The 14,415-nt window shown below is 45.1% G+C and overlaps 1 protein-coding gene across 1 annotated transcript in view; it reads left to right on the top strand.

Moving 5' to 3' along the window:
• Positions 1-14,415, top strand: part of LOC126417907 (xaa-Pro aminopeptidase 1-like) — a 370,561-nt gene that overhangs the window by 262,028 nt on the left and 94,118 nt on the right. Inside the window, exon 2 of the mRNA XM_050085153.1 lies at positions 4,496-4,698. Within this exon, the coding sequence (XP_049941110.1) occupies positions 4,496-4,698 (203 nt within the window). The remainder of the gene's footprint in view (positions 1-4,495; positions 4,699-14,415) is intronic.

The following is a 14,415-nucleotide window of genomic DNA, read 5'->3' as shown; positions in this document are numbered from 1 at the left end:
GTTTCGCAGGGACCGAATGAAGTGTAGAGCCACGGGTCATAACACATCTGAAATGCAACGTCCACTGTTCAGAATGCCGTCAATGCGAACAAGAGGTGACAGAGACGTGTAACCAATGGCACCCCATACCATCATGCCGGGTGATACGCCAGTATGGCGATGACGAATACACGCTTCCAATGTGCGTTCACCGAGATGTCGCCAAACACGGATGCGACCATCATGATGCTGTAAACAGAACCTGGATTCATCCGAAAAAATGACGTCTTGCCATTCGTGCTCCGAGTTTCGTCGTCGAGTACACCATCGCAGGCGCTCCTGTCTGTGATGCAGCGTCAAGGGTAACCGCAGCCATGGTCTCCGATCTGATAGTCCATGCTGCTGCAAACATCGTCGAACTGTTCGTGCAGATGGAAGTAGTCGTGCAAACGTCCACGTCTGTTGACTCAGGGATCGAGATGTGGCTGCACGATCCGTTACAGCCATGCAGATAAGATGCCTGTCATCTCGACTGCTGGTGATAAGAGGCCGTTGGGATCCAGCACGGCGTTCCGTATTACCCTCCTGAACCCACCGATTCCGTTTTCTGCTAACGGTCATTGGACCTCGACCAACGCGAGCAGCAATGTCGCGATACGATAAACCGCAATCGCGATCGGTTACAATCAGACCTTTATCAAAGTCGAAAACGTGATGGTACGCATTTCTGCTCCTTATACGAGGAATCACAACAACGTTTCACCAGGCAACGCCGGTCAACTGCTGTTTGTCTATGACAAATCGATTGGAAACTTTCATGTCAGCACGTTGTAGGTGTCGCCACCGGCGTCAACCTTGTGTGAATGCTCTGAAAAGCTAATCATTTGCATATCACAGCATCTTCTTCCTGTCGATTAAATTTCGCGTCTGTAGCACGTCATCTTCGTGGTGCAGCAATTTTAATGGCTAGTAGTGTACCCAATATGAAAGCGACAAGCCAATATGTACATTACGACAAAGATGACGTCATGGGGCAATTTGTGTGTATGTGTGTGTGTGTGTGTGTGTGTGTGTGTGTGTGTGTAACTTTTATGGTGATTCCGTTCCTTACTAGTGCATTCGATAGAGGGCCTTTATAGTAACAATACGTCTTTAGGAATCTTCTCGAAATCATAATTACTGGTGATATATGCATCAATAGTTTCCCATACTCGAATTACGAGTTACGAGTCTCGTAACAATATTTTTACTGAGGAATTATTATGAATTACTATTATTAATACTTTACAAACAACTGATCACTCTCACTCTTGACCAACCTTCACACTTGCACTTGCTTCAACTAGGACTTTTTACTTATTCATTTTTCAGTCTTAATATTTCTGTTTCTAAATGTAAACTAGCTTCCTATTCGGCGAATAGTCCGTATTTATACCGCTACGTATCGAAAGTTCTCTGTAGAAGAAAACAGTAGAATATTCGCGACTTTTCTCGAGCAAATGCCAGACAGGATAACGTATCGAGATCACTAGAATGGCCGCGACTTTTCCCGTAGGTATGTGTTAGCTGTCTGTGCGTCAGACAGAAACGTATAAAATACGATGACGCGGGCGCACGTGCTACACAGGAAAGTACTCAATAACTCGATTCAGTCGAGTCGACTGACGAAAGAATGGCGTCCGGCTGACTGGCAGGGGCGGCGCGGGTGACAATCCTGGCGGCCCCGCAAGGAGGGGGGAGGGAGGGGGGGGGTCTTCCCGCGCGCTCCCCAAATGTATCCGCCACTGCCCACGAGGTTATCTACACTCGTGCTCATAAATTAAGGATAATGCTGATACATGGTGAAACAAAGCTCTGGTGGGCGGTTTGCGGGTTTGAATCACCTCGTGGTATGACCGTGCGGTGCATTTGACCTGCGGTCGTCGCACGGTGGCGCTGGCAGCGGTCCACATACGCAGAGGTGTGTTGGTGCATGTCAGAGTACGGTGCAGCGAGTAAGTGTGCAGACTTTTTCAGACGTGCTAATTGTGCCTGTGTGTTGAAAATTGCTCAAAGAACACATATTGATGACGTTATTGGGGGTAGAATGCTAGGGCGACTGGAGGCTGGTCAAACAGAGCAGGTCGTAGCACGGGCCCTCTGTGTGCCACAAAGTGTGATCTTAAGATTATGCCAACGATTCCAGCAGACAGGAAACGTGTCCAGGCGCTGCAGTACGGGACGTCCACAGTGTACAACACCACAAGAAGACCGATATCTCACAATCAGTGCCCGCAGACGGCCACCGAGTACTGCAGGTAGCCTTGCTCGGGACCTTACCGCAGCCACTGGAACAGTTGTCTCCAGACACACAGTCTACAGACGACTGAACAGACATGGTTTATTCACCCGGAGACCTGCAGGGTCCGTTCCACTGACCCCTGGTCACAGGAGAGCACATAAAGCCTGGTGTCAAGAACACAGTACATGGTCAGGAACAGTGGTCCTAGTTTATGTTCATAGACGAGTCCAGGAGTGAACCAGGAACCGGATACCAACCCCTTAATGTCCTTGAAAGGGACTTATGTGAAGGTCGTGGTTTGATGGTGTGGAGTGGGATTATGATTGGTGCATGTACGTCCCTGCATGTCTTTGACAGAGGAACTGTAACAGGTCAGGGGTATCGGGACGTCAGTTTGCACCAGTATGTCCGCCTTTACAGGGGTGCAGTCGGTCCAACCTTCCTCCTGATGGATGATAACGCACGGCCCCACCGAGCTGCTACCGTGGAGGAGTACCTTGAAACAGAAGAAATCGGGGGAATGGAGTGGCCTGCCTGTTCTCCAGACCTAAACCCCATCGAGCACGTCTGGGATGCTCTCGGCGGACGTATCACTGCACGTCTTCAAACCCCTAGGACACTTCAGGAACTCCGACAGGTACCGGTCCAAGAATGGGAGGCTATACCCCAGCAGCTGGTCGACCACCTGATCCAGAGTATGCCAACCCGTTGTGCGGTCTGTGTACGTGTGCATGGTGATCACATCCCATATTGATTTCGGGGTACATGACCAGGAAACAGTGCGGTTTTGTAGCACATGTGTTTCGGGAGGGTTTCCTGAACTTATCACGAAAACCGTGGACTTACAGATCTGTATCGTGTGTGTTCCCTATGTGTCTATGATATTAGCGCCAGTTTTGTGTAGTGCCACGTTGTGCCAGACCAGTTATAAGAGTCGAGGGGTACGGAAGGGAAGCAGCGGTTGGGAAGGGGGTGAGACAGGGTTGTATCCTATCCGCGATGTTATTCAATCTGTATAATGAGCAAGCGGTAAAGGAAACAAAAGAAAAGTTCGGAGTAGGTATTAAAATCCATGGAGAAGAAATAAAAACTTTGAGGTTCGCCGATGACATTGTAATTCTGTCAGAGACATCAAAGGACTTGGAAGAGCAGCTGAACGGAATGGACAGTGTCTTGAAAGGAGGGTATAAGATGAACATCAGCAAAAGCAAAGCGAGGATAATGGAATATAGTCGATTTAAGTCGGGTGATGCTGAGGGAATTAGATTAGGAAATGAGACACTTAAAGTAGTAAAGGAGTTTTGCTATTTGGAGAGCAAAATAACTGATGATGGTCGAAGTAGAGAGGAAATAAAATGTAGACTGGCAAAGGCAAGAAAAGCGTTTCTGAAGAAGAGAAATTTGTTAACATCGAGTATAGATTTAAGTGTGAGGAAGTCGTTTCTGAAAGTATTTGTATGGAGTGTAGCCATGTATGGAAATGAAACGTGGACGATAAATAGTTTAGACAAGAAGAGAATAGAAGCTTTCGAAATGTGGTGCTACAGAAGAATGCTGAAGATTAGATGGGTAGATCACATAACTAATGAGGAGGTATTGAATAGAATTGGAGAGAAGAGGAGTTTGTGGCACAACTTGACTAGAAGAAGGGATCAGTTGGTAGGACATGTTCTGAGACATGGAGAGATCACAAATTTAGTACTGGAGGGCAGCGTGGAGGGTAAAAATCGTAGAGGGAGACCAAGAGATGAATACACTAAGCAGATTGAGAAGGATGTAGGCTGCACTAGGTTCTGGGAGATGAAGAAGCTTGCACAGGATAGAGTAGCATGGAGAGCTGCATCAAACCAGTCTCAGGAATGAAGACCACAGCAAGAACACACGTTGTGTGGCACCACATTCTGCAATTATCTTTAATTTTGAGCATGAGCCTCAAATGGTTCAAATGGCTCTGAGCACTATGGGACTTAACATCGGAGGTCATCAGTCGTCTAGAACTTAGAACTACTTAAACCTAACTAACCTAAGGACATCACACACATCCATGCCCGAGGCAGGATTCGAACCTGTGACCGTAGCGGTGGCGCGGTTCCAGACTGAAGCGCCTAGAACCGGTCGGCCACACTGGCCGGCTGAGCACGAGTGTATGTGCGTGCTTGTGCCCTGGCGCAGCCGTGTAGTCGGTGCGCACGGTTGGGGCGCGGCTGACGAGCGAACTGCGTCCGTTGCCCGCAGGTGCGTGTTGCGGGTTGCGGCCGGCAGGGGCTGTTGCGGCGCCCGACTGGGTGCGGCGGCGGGCGTGCCCCGCGACGGCGGAGGACCCGCAGCCGGCCGCCAGGGTGGGCACCGAGGCGCGCGTGCGCAGGCTGCGCAGCCTCATGCGGGACCCCAGGCACCTGCTCGACGCCTACCTCGTCACCTCGTCCGACCAGCACCAGGTGAGTGAGACTGGTTCACTTCCGTCCTATTACACCATCCACGTGGGATATTCCTAGCGCGCATGCGCAGCAGCAGACTGTACGCGCGAAATGAAAATAGATGCTTTATGTCCTGATGTCTTGTAAAGTCGTTCCGTCTACCGCGCTCAACTCAAGGGCGACTGTGTGATATACTGAAGCGTCATACGTTCAAATTATTTGTAAACTCAAGGTTCCTATTTACAAAGAAATTGTTTTCTACCATTATGTATTGCGTAATAGTTTTTCTCTAATGTAGGTTAGTACTGTTCTGAATTACAGACGCAACAGTTTTATATTACGACACTTGATTACACAGGTATATGTATATCGAAATTTACATTTATACCGCATATTGCACATGGAGGATCCACTTGTTTTTGGAGCTATTGCCCTGGCAGTGACAGTAAATTTTCGGATTAGCGCAGAACGGCGACGAAAACGAAAAGTCAACGTTGTTGGGTTCGACCCTAGCTGACAAGAAGGGTGGAAGGCAAGGAAATATATTCACTGTTAATGAAAGAACTGACGCCCGAAGATTCGCAACAATTTCAGAACTTTTTTAGGATGGACATGGCCTGTTTCGAGAAGCTGCTGTCTATGATAGAAGATGTAAACAGAAAGTTTGACACAGTCATGCGGGAGGCTATCTTACCTTCTAGAGAGTAAGAATTATATGGTTATGTTTTGTGATCATACCAGGCTAGATCACTAATAAAATACCGGTGAACGCCTTGTTATGTTGCTGGCTGGTTGTAACATTACGTTTCCTGGCAAATGGGGAATCTTTTAAGAGTCTGGCTTTTAGCCACAGAATAGCACAGCCCACCATTTCAAAAGTTGTTGTGGATGTATGCACTGCAATTTGCAACACATTAATTGACCAATACTTAGGTGACTTTGTGTTATTTTTCCAAGTTTGGACTTTACTCAGAATTTTGCAGTCCTCGTCTGTCGCACTGAGGCAAACTGCAAGGACTTTCTCCCTTTCACTGCCAGTTTCTCTTTTCTGGCATGTTCAAATCAAGCAAGAGGTACAATTAAATCAAACCTGAACTTTCGTAAACTAAAGCATTAGGATACAAATCGAAAATCACTGTATAACGTTATATGCATATTCCTCAGAAAGAAACCATTTCCGACTACTTTATTATGATACAGTGGGCCATACATACACCTTTCCTCGCTGTATGCCTGATTTCAGACGCTTAATTCCTCTCTGCTCCATTTCATTTCTAGAATACGAAGCTATCAATACAAAAAATCCTTTCACAAACAGCTAGTATATAACAGTCTACTGCAAAAATAAGGTTCTTTTCTGCATTTGTGAAACCAGTTTACTGAAAAAAATGCAGAAGATCCCCAACGCGAAAAATCCCCAACACGAACGTCTGAAATTAGCCACTAGAGGCCTAACAATAACCAAACAACAAGCAGGAAGCACCGTGGTACGCCTTTCTGCGCATGCGCGAATTATCGCTGCCTACTGCGCATGCGCGGATTGACGGCAGTTTAGAACTGCTCTCTATTCCTGCGTGCAGATAATGTGTCTGCTAATTTTCGTAGTTTCACCCGTTCTACCGCTAGATGGCTGTCGCGATAGACCAGTACCGTTTGCGGCGGATCGTCGTGTAATACCGGCTTGAAGGGCAGCGGAGCAGCGGACCACCGCCTGTAGCGCCTCAGTAGAGCCAGGGGGCCGCGCAGTCCAGATATTCACTTTCAGCATTTGTCGATTTCCCAACCGATCGATTTAGTGCAGTGGTTAGCACACTGGACCCGCATTAGGGAGGACGACGGTTCAGACCCGCGTCTGGCCATCCCGATTCAAGTTTTCTGTAATTTCTCTAAATCGCTACAGACAAATACCGGGATGGTTCCAGTGGAAGGCCACGGGTGACTCCCTTTCCTGTCCTTTCCCAATCCAATGGGACCGATGACCTCACTGTTTGGTCCCCTCCCCCCAAATCAACCAACAAACCCATAGATTACCCAAGAGCAGGGGTGGGCAGGAATCCCGCACGTGTGCAGTGCACTTGCACGTGTGCAATTAACATGTGTTCTACCTGCACACAGGGGCAAGCTGGCCACCCGCTTCTCTCCCCTCCACAACATACCGTCCCTCCGCTCCTTCCTGTGTAATGAGTTTTGTTTACTACCTTGCTTTATTGAATGAAGGAATAAGGTTAGTAGGAGTCCTTGAAAGAAATCATGGTTTGAAAGAGTACCTATTACCTACGATACGTTTTATTTAATTATCACAAGTGGAGTTTACAATACGTTTAGCGTCTGGAACAAAATTTCTACGCACAGACAAACGGAAACAGCTACGTAAATTTTCATAACAGAAAAAATCTCTTACAAATGTATGCCAAGCCAAACAGTGACATTATCTTCGCGGCTTCACGATGGAGATGAGGAAACTCTTGCTGTGGAAAGTCGTGATAAAAGTCAATTACACGTCTTACCAAAAGTAACTTGTCTCCCAGATGAGAATTACAGTGTAAATCCATTAATTCCAATTGCAAATTGGGATGAATATCATCTACAGAAACAGCAAATGGTCTCGAGAACCATCCAAAAGCTTGGGATAAATATGATAAATCTCCAAATCGCTTGAGAAATTCCTCCTTTATTGCACTGAGTACGGAAACATATTCTTTGCAGTTCTGTTCTCGCACAGTAGACAGAGTAGGGAAATGCACTGCGTTGCCTGACGAGAGCTGTCGTTCCCACAGCTCAAGCTTGCTAGTGAAAGCTTGCACCTTTTCAGCCATTTCACAAATTAACTGATTTTTCTCCTTGCAAACTTGTGTTCATTGCATTCATGTGTCCGATAATGTCCACTAAAAATGCAAGGTCGGCAACCCACCCTGGATCTTCTAACTTGGGTCGTACCTTCCTTTGTCCTTTAAAAACTGATTTATTAGTATTCTCAGCTCAAAAAAATCTTTTGAGTACATTACCGCGGCTGAGCCAGCGGACTTCACTGTGGTGTGGTATGTCACCCTACTCTTCCTCAATTTCAGCTAAATATGTGTGAAACTGTCTATGTGTAAGCCCGTGGGATCTGAAATAATTAACTGTCCGTATAACCACTTGCATGACGTCCCCCAGTTTTGCTGCTTTTGCACTGAGTACTTCTTGGTGCAAAATGCAGTGTATACTGTACAATGATTTTTCTGTGCGCTGTAGCTTTTTCCTGAGTAATCTAACAAATCGCATTTGTTCCCCTTTCATTGCAGGGGCTCCGTTTGTTGTCACTGACACCAAACGTTCCCAGTTTAAGCCAGCTAAATCGGCAGCTTCTTCAACGGCTTATCATATCTAAAAAATCTTCTGTTATGTGCAGAACAGTGTCCACGCCGCAGACATAAATCACTAATTGCGTGGTGTCTGAAATATCTGTGGACTCATCAAGTTCAATGGAAAATGCAATGAACTCCTGCACTGCACTCCTTAATTGACGGTAAACGACACCTGCCATGGCACTTATACGACTTAACAGTCCGCCGAGAAAGAGTTATACCTCGAAACTGATTTGCATTTAGTGGGCAAAGTAAATCAGCATTGTCATTGATGCACTCCTCTATAAATTAACATTCAGCAAATGGTTTTCCAGCTCTCGCTATATTAACCGCAATCTTATGACTTTCACGTAACGTTGCACTATCATTGTTGTCGTCCTGAAAAATTGAAAACACTGCTCCATAAAATGTTAAATCAGATGAGATATATGACGAAAGAAAGTCGCAGAGCCGGCCGCGGTGGTCTAGCGGCTCTAGGCGCTCAGTCCGGAACCGCGCAACTGCTGCGGTCGCAGGTTCGAATCCTGCCTCGGGCGTGGATGTGTGTGATGTCCTTAGGTTAGTTAGGTTTAAGTAGTTCTAAGTTCTAGTGGACTGATGACCACAGATGTTAAGTCCCATAGTGCTCAGAGCCATTTGAAAGTCGCAGATCTCTCGTGACAGTACCAACTTACGTCAGATTCATCTGGTATCGTCAGATCGTTCTTCTTAAGCTCAGTCAATTCCCCATCCGCTCAGAATCTGACAATAAATTGTACTTGTCCTTGTGAAATTTATTATAATGGCGTTCAGTACTAAACTTCCGTTGACCAGCGAGAATACTGCCACATATTAAACATTTCGAATTTTCACGTTTTTGCACAAAGAGAAAATGATTCTCCCATTACTTTTTTGAAAGATAGAAAATATCCACGTCTCCGTTTCCTTGATTCACTCTGCATTTTCCGGTTCTTGAAATACAACGTTCACTGCGTAGTGGTCGCTTCGCAGTGCCTGGTACTGCACTGCCGCAACCTGCCGGCTGTCGCCACTGCCCCGGTCGACGATTGCACGCGAGCAACACACGTGCAGCGCTGTGCGCTCATGAGCCGCGTGCAACGTTTGCCCGCCCCTGCCCAAGAGCGTTTGACACAGTACGATGCCTACACCTGTTATCAAAAGCGCTATCGCAGGGGATATCCAGCGAAATCTGTGACCGGGCTGAGGACTTCGTGCTAGGGAGACCCAGTAGCCTTCGCAGACATTCCGTAGACGGGAGGAGCGGGGGCAGGGGTGCAAGGACCTAAAATTATCATTTTTGACATAAATCAGTTGGTCAGTTTCGAGATGTGCCATGCCAGAAGAACTAAATTAATGTAATGCTACGATTCACTAAAGGAGGGGCTTAGCAGAATGGCGGGAAATCACTTCTACATCTGCATATATACTCCGGTAGCCACCAAGGGGTGTGTGGTGGAGGGCATAATTCGCATCAAAGTCATATTCCCCCCCCCCCCCCCCCTCCTCTGTTCCACTCGCGTATCGCACGAGCGAAAAACGACTGTCTGAACGCCTCAGTACGAGCTCTTATTTCCCTTATCTTTGAATGATGGTCATTACGCGATTTGAAAGTTGGTGGTAGTAATATATGCTCTACATCCTCGATGAAGATTGGATTTCGGAAATTAGTGAGCAGCCCCTTCTGTTTAGCGTGTCGTCTATCTGCAAGTGTGTCCCACTTCAAACTTTCTACGAGATTTGTAACGCTCTCGCTATGGCTAAACGTACCAGTCACGAATCTTGCCGCTCTTCTTTGGACCTTCTCAATTTCTTGAATCTGGCCCAACTGGTGAGGGTCCCATATAGACGAATAAAACTATGACTGGACGAACTAACGTATTGTAAGCTATTTCCTTTGTTGAAGGGCTGCATAGCTTCAGGATTCTACCAATAAAACGCAATCTAAAGTTCGCCTTACCCGTTACTTGTGTAATCTGATCATTCCATTTGAGATCATTTCCAATAGTCACTCCCAGATACTTGACTGATGTTACCGCTCCCAAAGACTGATCATTTATTTAGTACTCATACATTAGTGGGGATTTTCGCCTTGTTATACATAGTAGGTTACATTTACTAATATTGAGAGATAACTGCCAGTCATTACACCACGCATTTATTTTCTGCAAATCCCCATTGATTTGTTCACAACCTTCGTGTGATACTACATTCCTGTAGACTACAGCATCATCGGCAAACAGGCTAATGCCGCTGTCGATACCATCAACCAGATCGTTTATGTAAATCGTAAAAAGCAGCGGACCTATTACGCTGCCCTGGGGCACACCTGAAGTTACTCTTGTTTCTGTTGAAGTTACCCCATTCAGGACGACATACTGCTCCCTGTCTGCTAGAAAACTTTCTGTCCAACCGCATGTGTCACTGGATAGAAGGTAAGCGCGCACTTTTTGTAGCAAACGACAGTGTCGAACGCCTTTCGAAAGTCGAGAAATATGGCATCAACCTGGGAGAGGGTATCTAGAGCCTGTTGCATGTCATGCACAAAGAGGGCCAGCTGTGTCTCGCATGTCCGCTGCTTCCTAAAACCGTGCTGGCTTCTGAAGATGAGCTTCTCAGAGTCTAGAAATTTCATTACGCCTGAACACAAAATATGTTCCATGATTCTACAACAAATCGATGTGAGTGAAATTGGCCGGTAATATGTGCATCCGATTTTCTACCTTTTTTATAGACTGCTATGACCTGGGCCTTCTTCCAGTCCCGTGGAACTTTCCACCGTTCCAATAATCTCTGATAGATGACGGATAAGAATGATGCTATATTTGTAGCATAGCCAACACAAAATCTTACGGGGATACCGTCTGGGCCAGATGCCTTTCTGGCGTCTAAGGATCTTAACTGTTTTACAATCCCAGATACACTAAACACTATGTCAGCCATCCTTTCGTTTGTTCGATAATTGAAAGGGGGAATGGTGCTGCAGTCCTCTATCGTAAACGAGTTTTTAAAAGCTAGGTTTAGAATTTTGGCCTTCCGTTTATCATCATCAGTTACATTACCCGTATTGTCAGCAAGAGAAGGTATTGAATTATTTGTAGCGTTCATAGATTTTACGTACGACCCAAATTTTTTGGGGTTATTTTTAGAATCTGCAGATAAAATATTGCTTTCAAATTCGTTAAAAGAGTCTCTCATTGCCTTCTGACAGCGGCTTTCATTTCGCATAATTTCTGTTCGTCAGCGGGGCAGTGACTACGTTTAAAACGACTGTGCAAAATTCTCTGCTTTCTCAACAACTTTCTAATATGTTTGTTGTACCAAGGTGGATCCTTTCCCTCACCTATACTTCTGCTAGGCACATACTTTTCTAATACATGGTGGACAATACTTTTAAATTCCGACCAAAGATGCTCAATATCTTTGTGTCCCGCGGTGAATGCTTGGAGCTGACTATTAGGATACTCATTAATGATGACACTATGACACTTTTATTTGCTTTCCCAAGCAAGAAAACTCTATGCTGTTTCTTTGTCTCTCTCTCTTTTTTTTCTTTTCTCTAACTTCCACTGACATAGAAGCCACAACGACTTTATGGTCACTAATAACTTCTTCTAGATTAACTTCCTCAAAAAGATCAGGTCTGTTTGTCGCCAAGATATCTAATATGTTCCCATCTCGAATTGGTGTTCTAACCAATTGCTCAAGGTTGCATGTTGAGTGCGCCCCTAGAACAACTTCACGCCAATCTTTGCTTCTGCCCCCTGTGATAAACGTGTAATTTTCTCAGTCAATGGATGATAGGTTAAAGTCTCCACCTATAACTAATGTATAATTTGGATATTTACTTCCTATGTACTTCTAGACGTTCATAAATTTAGACAACATTGTCCGCGGAGCGCAGCGATCTGGTGTTATACAACGGTTAAAACAACGGTCGAGATCGGAATAATATTAATTTATTACGTGTACGATTGTGATATCATGTGAAAAACCGAGGAGCCTTCAGCACCGGACGTAGGGGGCCAAAAAATCTGAAGATAGCTTTAACGTAAGCCGAAACCGGTAATAATAAACAAATGTTATTGCGATCTTGACTGTTGTTTCAGCCAAGCCTCTAGACGTGTATGTGAATCCTTTAATGAATAAAAACTCTGTACTCCACGTCACAAGAGAGGACGCCTGTGGAGGAGGATGCAGCATGTCATCTTGGATGTAGAGTCATCCACAGAGGTAGAAGTAGCTTCAGAAGTGCTCCAAGGCACTCTTGCTGTTCGTGCTACATATTAATGACCTTGCAGACAATATGAATAATAATCTCAGAAGGTAATGTAGTTATCTATAATCAAGTACTGTCTCAAAAAATCAGTTAGATTTTGATAAGATTTCAAAGTGTTGCAGAGATCGGCAACCCGCTTTAAATGTTCACAAGCATAAAACTGTGCACTTCACAAAACTGAAAACGGCGTTATCCTATGAATACAAAATCACCGAGTCACATTTGAAATCGGTCAACTCATGCAAATAACTAGCTGTAACACTTAGTAGAGATATGAAATACAACGATTTCAAGGCTCAGTTGTAGGTTAAGCAGAAATAATGAATACTGTTTATCACAGAAATACATCCGCGACAGTGATTGGGAATTTGATTCTTACAGCAAATGCTGCGTTACATCGGTTCTCATTTCATTGAAGTTTTTCCATTTTATTATCTTCTTACACATACACAGTCGAACTTGTTTACGAAGATGTTAAGGCATTGTTGTTCGTGACTTGGCGTGTTCACAACTGGCAACGATAGTCGACATCCTGAGGCTCCTTGCAAAAGACTTGCCTACATTTCCGACATATTTAGTATGAAGTTCTGCCACAGTTTGTCTCCTGTGCTTGTGAGTGTGTGTGTGTGTGTGTGTGTGTGTGTGAGAGAGAGAGAGAGAGAGAGAGAGAGAGAGAGAGAGAGAGAGAGAGAGGTAGGGAGGAAGGGAGGGAGGGAGGGAGGGAGGGAGGGATGGATGGAGAGAGAGAGAGAGAGAGAGAGAGAGAGAGAGAGAGAGACAGACAGACAGAGAGTATACGTCCGTCTCTCTGTTGTTTGGGTGTGGATTCAGACCCTCAACGGCGAGGTTATTACGGCCCTACGACATTTCCCGTTTGAATTTACACATCCATTGATAAATACATCTCCGTACTGCAGGTTTTAGGTGATAAGCCGTTCTAAATTTCTACTGAATTTGCCGCACTATGTTAAACACTGCTGGACACAAGCCTGTGTGCACTGTTCCTGCAGATAAGCAATTTCTGTTAGGTCTATTCAACGATAATTCACTGTGGTGGCCAAAGTCGTACGATACCCCTTAATGTTGTGACGCCCAGGATAGTGCAGCAGCTTAATGCGGCAAGGGCTCAACAAGTCACTGGAAATGCCCTGCAGAAATAATGAGCCATGCTGACCCTACAGCCATCCTTAATTGCGAAAGTGTTGCCGGTGCAAGATTTTGTGCACGAACTGACCTCTCGATTGTCGTTGTGGTCTTCAGTCCTGAGACTGGTTTGATGCAGCTCTCCATCCTACTCTATCCTGTGCAAGCTTCTTCATCTCCCAGTACCTACTGCAACCTACATCCTTCTCAATCTGCTTAGTGTATTCATCTCTTGGTCTCCCTCTACGATTTTTACCCTCCACGCTGCCCTCCAATATTAAATTGGTGATCCCTCGATGTCTCAGAACATGTCCTACCAACCGATCCCTTCTTCTAGTCAAGTTGTGCCACAAGCTCCTCTTCTCCCCAATTCTATTCAATACCTCCTCATTAGTTATGTGATCTACCCATCTAATCTTCAGCATTCTTCTGTAGCATCACATTTAGAGTGCTTCTATTCTCTTCTTGTCTAAACTATTTATCGACCACGTTTCACTTCCATACATGGCTACACTCTATGCAAATACTTTCAGAAAAGACTTCTTGACACTTAAATCAACACTCGATGTCAACAATTTTCTCTTCTTAAGAAACGCTTTCCTTGCCATTGCCAGTCTACATTTTGTATCCTCTCTACTTCGACCATCATTAGTTATTTTGCTCCCCAAATAGCAAAACTCCTTTACTACTTTAAGTGTCTCATTTCCTAATCTAATTCCCTCAGCATGACCCGACTTAATTCGACTACATTCCATTATCCTCGTTTTGCTTTTGTTGACGTTCATCTCATACCATCCTTTCAAGACACTGTACATTCCATTCAACTGCTCTTCCAAGTCCTTTGCTGTCTCTGACAGAATTACAATGTCATCGGCGAACCTCAAAGTTTTTATTTCTTCTCCCTGGATTTTAATACCTACTCCGAACTTTTCTTTTGTTTCCTTTATTGCTTGCTCAATATACAGATTGAAT

Source organism: Schistocerca serialis, chromosome 1 (assembly GCF_023864345.2).
Source record: "Schistocerca serialis cubense isolate TAMUIC-IGC-003099 chromosome 1, iqSchSeri2.2, whole genome shotgun sequence".
In the NCBI taxonomy this organism is placed as follows: Eukaryota; Metazoa; Arthropoda; class Insecta; order Orthoptera; family Acrididae; genus Schistocerca; species Schistocerca serialis.
Note: the sequence above shows the minus strand (reverse complement) of the source record. Positions and strands in the feature narration are given on the sequence as shown.